The sequence below is a fragment of the Pinus tabuliformis genome, chromosome 8 (assembly GCF_031772625.1).
Source record: "Pinus tabuliformis cultivar Carrire ecotype Pingquan chromosome 8, CPIR1, whole genome shotgun sequence".
NCBI lineage: Eukaryota > Viridiplantae > Streptophyta > Pinopsida > Pinales > Pinaceae > Pinus > Pinus tabuliformis.
In genome coordinates, this window is record NC_142294.1 from 1674942707 (window position 1) to 1674949809 (window position 7103).

The following is a 7103-nucleotide window of genomic DNA, read 5'->3' on the forward strand; positions in this document are numbered from 1 at the left end:
AATGACATAAAAAATAACACAGAAATTATATTTTAATATAGGATTATTTTTATTTTATTTCATTTTGAAGAGGGTGGTCAACAAGATTTTTAACTATGGATGTTCACTCACCCCCACTTTACCATAGATATTATTAACTTGTAAATAGACTTTGTTACAATACCATAACATGGGCAAATACCATGACTAGTCAATATCACATTTCCCAAAACCATTTATCACTTCACAATCAAATTATTTTATAAAAGTATATATATTTAATGTGATTTTATTAGTTTTTTGTGGCGAGAGAGCATAAAATGGAAGAGATGTTGTAATTTCCTATTATATTATGTTATCTAAACATTTTGACTTGGTCAAAGATATACATTAATTAAAACATGTTTTAAGGTTATCTAGTAAACTTCTATAAGCATCAAGACACTTCACTTATGGTACATTACATATTTCCAAGATTTAAAAATATTACAAAAATTAATTTAACTTTATTATTATTATTATTGTTGTTGTTGTTGTTGTTGTTGTTGTTGTTGTTGTTGTTATTATTAAAAAATTGATATATGATTTAAAAATAAACATCTAACAATTTTTTTTACCATATTATGAGTGTTATTTAAGGTCAAAATACTACGAGTTTCAATACCATATACTAAAAAAAATTATACCTCATCTTTGTATTACACGCTTAGTTAATTAATTTATTAGAATGATAAAAATAACAATAACAAGTTAAGTATATATCTATCTATCTATCTATATATATATATATATATATATATATATATATATATATATATATATTTGTAAATATTAAATTCTACCCATTTACCATAGGTAATTAGTCAGGTTAATGCCTCACTCTATATTATTACTATTATCCAGTTTTAAGATCACAGTCAAGCAAGTGTATGAGACCCCTTCTGTAAGGCCCTCGCAACTCGGGCAGGCACGCGACGGGTGAGCGCTCCGTGCACGAGGGGCAAACGGCGGAAATGGGCGGGCGCTCCGTGCGCGACACGGGCGGGCACACACGGGTGCGACGAGCGGGCGAGCTACCTCCGGCACTTGGGCGACTCGGGCAGGCGTACATGACGACGAGCGGGCGCGCGGTGGACGAGCGAACCTTGGGCGCAGCAAGCGGACACAGGTGCGACGACGGGCGAGTCATGTGCGACAGCAGGCCGAGCTAATTATGCGACAAACAAATGTAACAATGCGACGAAGGCTTAAGGAAATAATGCGAAGGGAGGAAGGCCGAATGGAGACTTATACCCACGCGTTGGAAGAAACTTGCAATGGGCAAGCCGACTTGTATTATGAGCGTTTGGGGTGTTGAGTGTGGAGTTGTGGGGTCGGCCTTAAGGCTGGACACCCCCTCCAAATAACACTTAGCTTGTGTACAAATACAACGAAGCTTGAACTCATTTGAACCATCGAAGGATCACCAAATCAGCTCGCATTTCTCTTGGGTGTAAAGACAGGGGTAAAACAAGTACGCAGAAGAGAAGTGCGCATATCTCATGCGCTTCTCTTGTGAAGGCGTAGATTTCACCGGAGGTCGATCTTAAGAGGTTTAAGGTGTGGTTTGATTGCAGATTTGTGCCGAGCTTGAGGTAGTGTTGTGGGTGGACATCCTTCTACCGTGCAAGAGTGCACAAATGTTATAAAGGCTCTCTATGCCTATATTGTAAATTATTCTAAGTGTTGGCTTGGACTTTGCCAAGCACACTTATATGATGTATTATTGAAGGTTTTCATAATATATTAATATCGGGCAGACTTTACCGGGAGTTGCCCCTCACTTTATACTTGTATGCAATTGTTATTGTTTCGGTTTAAATTGCATAATGGGTAATGAATGAATATGGGCTTCATTAAGTATAAAGGTTAATGCATTTTACTTGGTTACGAAAAACAAGCTAAGTATGTTAACGTGGGAAGGCGTAGTCCATGTACACGAGTATTGTTAAAAAGAAAGTGCACGGTGGTGCCGCACCTCGCCAGACACGGTTGGAAGACTACCGTAGGCCTGGGGGCGTGACAGGTGGTATTACAGCAGGTTCACAAGGTGTTGAAGCTGCTACACACCTTTACTGAAGTAAAGGTGGTATCAGAGCAGGGTTGCTCGTAAAGATTTGATGTTGATGACAGGTGTTGAGACTTGAACAAGGTTTAGGTGTTGAAGCATTTGAAGGTAGTTTCAAGACTCGGTTTGAGCAGGGTTGCTCGTGACAAAGGTTATGGAGAACTGTTTGGGTTACATAGACTTGATGGTTTATGGTAAAACCATTCAAGCTCTGTTAGACACGAAATTTATACATAACTTTATGACTACACGGTTAGCAAAAGAGGCTGCGCTGACATCTACTATGGAGGTCAAGGCAGAGGACTCTAGAGCTAAGGTGGCAGGTTTGGTACACGATGTACCTGTGCAGATAGAAGGATGGAGAGGTCAGTTGGACTCCATTACGATGGAGATGAATGACTTCGATATGATACTTGGACGAGATTTCCTGAAGGGAAATAAGGTTATTGTTGTCCCCTTCTATGATGAGGAAGGGCTTCTTCAACTCGGTTGGACAAAGAAGCAAGATGAAGCTGCTTATTGTGTCAACAAGGAAGAGGAAGCCGTGATGATTGAAGATGTTGAAGACATGACTACGATGAAGGATGAACTTGAGGCTGATCAAGTTGGACCAGGATCGTGCAGTTTGTCAACATGGATGAATGAGGAGGAACCTCATGATGATGTAAGTATTGGTACTTGTGTTTCATTTGGGCATTTGGGAGATGGACTATGTGCAGTGAAGGGCAAAATCAGTTTGCCAAGGCAAGAGGACATCTTACCGTGGATGACTATTATGGAACCTTGTACGGAAAAGCAAGGATTGTCAGCTATTGCAGGACTTTTTGGGGCTACTTGTGACCTTATGGTTGAAGGTGCAGAGGCCCTTGACAAGGGTGGAACTTGATGATCATTGTGGATGATTGGGTCATGCTTTAGCCACATGGCTAAGTGCCCGGCATGACTCATGGACAGATTGAAGGGCACACCCTTGGGTGGACTTCTCATGGCCAAGACCAAGAGATAGTCTTGATGGACACCTTGGTGGAGGAGCTATGATAGAAAGGACTCGTGATGATGATGATATGGTTGGGTGACCGAGTTCACTAAACCAAAGATTGCAGCTTGGATGAGGATGACCGATGTTGTGATGTACTTGGTTGGACTACATGGGCAACATAGTCATGGGCATCGGGTTGGAGACATGGAGCTCATGATGACATGAGATTGTTGTGACTTTTGGGGACTTCATACATGGTGGACTTAGAGATCTTATGCATTGAGGAGCTGAGGTCAGGAGACTTTGATGCAGTATGGGATGCATACTTCCAAAGTACATGTATGGGCATGGCTTGGAAGAGTGACTTGATGTGGAGGATCGATATGAGACACTTTGAGGTGATGGAGTCACGACGATGATGATGATGCCTTGGTGGTAGCACCTGGGCATGGGTTGAGCCGAGACTCAACCACTTTACACACATGATGATGTTGGGATAAATGTGGCTGATCATTTGTGGCACATTGACACCAAACATCATGGACAGCATGTTGCAGATGAGGTGGATGGAGTTCCATGGACCTGAGCATGGTTTACTTATATGGATGGATTCTTGATCGAGTTCAGGATGTGGCAGGATGCTTTGAGGAACAACTAATGGTGGCATGAGGATGTGCATTCTCATAATTTGGGCGTGACGGTTGGATTAGCTACCCAACAAGTTCAAACATGGGGGTTAACAGTGTACAGAGATATGTTAGCATTATGTTGGAGTATCGTGGCAGCAGTTCACATGAGGACGACACATGATGAGGTCGACACGATATGTTGCAGTGAGCAGGCAGCTTGGATGGAGGGACCAGCCTTCCATGATGGAGCAGCATGTGGAGATTGTGACATGGTGGTTGATCATCATGGATTGAGATGACTTCCGTTATAGACACCTTATTGAGATGAGATGTTGACACATGGTTGAGGTTTGTTAGCACTTGTTGACATATCATGGGCAATTTTTCACATGGTGATGATGACATGGTGGAGTTGACACATTGTTGCGGTGAACATGTAGCTTGAGTTGGAGGGATTGACCTTCCATGGGGAGAGCAGCATGGAGAGATTGTGACAAGTGGTCGATGATCATGGACGTCTATGACATACATTGGTATGGTTGTCTTGGTGACGATTGGTCACTAAGGTGTTACATGATGGAGATGGAGCTTTATATATGTTGCAGTGGTGTTTGCCTTATATGGAGGAGTCTACATCATGGTTGATGATGATCTTGGTGGAGAGCTACCGGGATGGTATGTTGTCGAGGATGACAATGATTTCAGGTGGAGGAGGATGTAAGGCCCTCGCAACTCGGGCAGGCACGCGACGGGTGAGCGCTCCGTGCACGAGGGGCAAACGGCGGAAACGGGCGGGCGCTCCGTGCGCGACACTGGCGGGCACACACGGGTGCGACGAGCGGGCGAGCTACCTCCGGCACTTGAGCGACTCGGGCAGGCATACATGACGACGAGCGGGCGCGCAATGGACGAGCGAACCTTGGGCACGGCAAGCGGACACGGGTGCGACGACGGGCGAGTCATGTGCGACAGCAGGCCGAGATAATTATGCGACAAACAAATGTAACAATGCGACGAAGGCTTAAGGAAATAATGCGAAGGGAGGAAGGCCGAATGGAGACTTATACCCACGCGTTGGAAGAAACTTGCAATGGGCAAGCGGAATTGTATTATGAGCGTTTGGGGTGTTGAGTGTGGAGTTGTGGGGTCAGCCTTAAGGCTGGACACCCCCTCCAAATAACACTTAGCTTGTGTATAAATACAACGAAGCTTGAACTCATTTGAACCATCGAAGGATCACCAAATCAGCTCGCATTTCTCTTGGGTGTAAAGACAGGGGTAAAACAAGTACGCAGAAGAGAAGTGCGCATATCTCATGCGCTTCTCTTATGAAGGCGTAGATTTCACCGGAGGTTGATCTTAAGAGGTTTAAGGTGCAGTTTGATTGTAGATTTGTGTCGGGATTGAGGTAGTGTTGTGGGTGGACCGGGTGGACATCCTTCTACCGTGCAAGAGTGCACAAATGTTATAAAGGCTCTCTATGCCTATATTGTAAATTATTCTAAGTGTTGGCTTGGACTTTGCCAAGCACACTTGTATGATGTATTATTGAAGGTTTTCATAATATATTAATATCGAGCAGACTTTACCGGGAGTTGCCCCTCCCTTTATACTTGTATGCAATTGTTATTGTTTCGGTTTAAATTGCATAATGCGTAATGAATGAGTATGGGCTTCATTAAGTATAAAGGTTAATGCATTTTACTTGGTTGCGAAAAACAAACTAAGTATGTTAACGTGGGAAGACGTAGTCCATGTACACGAGTATTGTTAAAAAGAAAGTGCACGGTGGTGCCGCACCTCGCCGGACATGGTTGGAAGACTACCGTAGGCCTGGGGGCGTGACACATTCTTTGTAGGACAAGGGGCCCATCTTAAGTGAGTGATTTGAATACTAAATCTATAAATATATAACCCTGAAAAAACACATTGTTTTATAGAGTCTTGGATATCTAAAGCTTTGAAACACATTGTTTTATAGAGTCTTGGATCTCTGAAGCTTTGAGTAAAGGCCATTGGGAAACAGGTGCAGTTGAACTGGTCTAATGGAGCTTATTCCAAATGATATCATTCGTGAGTAATTGTTGAGAGTACCTTAAAAATCAAACTATATGTTGAAAGGTGTCTGCAAACGTTGGGAGGCTATGGTGAGTAGCCCTAAATTCTATGAAGAGAGAAAAATATCACGAGTAAGTGAGTACCTACTCTGCTTGATTCGAAAATATTGGATCACTCATCATGATCACCGTTATGCATGCGTAGTAATGGTATATGACCATGTGAAGCGCACCTGGGAAAACCTACCTCCTATTGACGATGCCCCCTTCGCTGGCATACCAGAACGGTGTAATTGTGTGGCTGTGAATCGAAAGCTGGTCCTCATAGGTGGATACAATGGAAGTAACCACGACATGAGTCTGATGAAGGGTGTGTACATTTATGACTTTGAGTCCGCCAGTTGGAGCCTCGGATCTGACATGACCACAACTCGATCATTCTTTGCTTGCTTTGTCTCTTCTTCCACAGGACTTGTCTACATGGCTGGAGGGATCAATGAGAGGAAAACTCCTCTTGTTGCTGCTGAAGTTTATGACGTGGTGAAAAACACATGGGAAATTCTGCCTCATATGAACCAACCACACGGTGATGCATGCCATGGTGTTTTCATGGAAGGTAAATTTATGGTGATAAGCAGAACCCAATTGAACAGAACTGCAGAAGTTTATGATCCGAGAGCGAGAAGTTGGAGAATGTGGGAAGATATGTGGAGATTCGTTGGATATACCTGGAAAAGTATTGTGGTTACTTCCTCGTTTGGGGAGTTGTACGTGTTTAGTGGACAAGAGGCAGTCAAGTATGATGGTGAGAAAAATGTTTGGTCTGTTGTGGCCTCTCTCCCATGATTTCATCCCTATTATTTTAGTGCTACACAATGGGGCAAGTGGATTTTCATAAGTGGATATGACAAATCCTACAAAGACGTGTCATACCTGTTTGACCCCTCAACTGGGTAGTGGGTTGATGTTAGGCTTCCTAGTGGTCCATAACGCACTTCCGGTATCTTCGTATCTGCAGCAACTGTCGAGATTTAAGGCCATGGTTCGTTTCGTAGAGTAATTTGGTGGGTAATTTAGTTTCGTGGATTAATTTTTGAAATAATTTCAGGATGTATTGGGTTTGCAGTTACGTGTTTGGGGTAGTGATCTGGTGGGTAATTTAGTTTTGTGATGTAATTTGATGGGTAATTTAGGGATATATGAAGGAAAAAAGGATAGGTGAGACATATCAGTCCCATCAAACTCCCAATGTTTTGGAAGGACATGTTGAATTAATGACAATGCCACATGATGCCAATAAAAGGTAGATTATACTCTCTCATTGAAAGAAAGGATTGAATAAGAAGAAGTAA

The 7103-nt window shown here is 42.9% G+C and overlaps 1 protein-coding gene across 1 annotated transcript; it reads left to right on the forward strand.

Annotated features, from left to right (window-relative positions):
• Window positions 1–5958: 5958 nt before the first annotated feature.
• LOC149242634 (F-box/kelch-repeat protein At1g80440-like) lies at window positions 5959–6597 on the forward strand. The gene has a single exon (XM_089370921.1). The coding sequence runs from the start codon at window positions 5959–5961 to the stop codon at window positions 6595–6597; it is 639 nt and encodes a 212-aa protein (XP_089227047.1).
• Window positions 6598–7103: the final 506 nt, after the last annotated feature.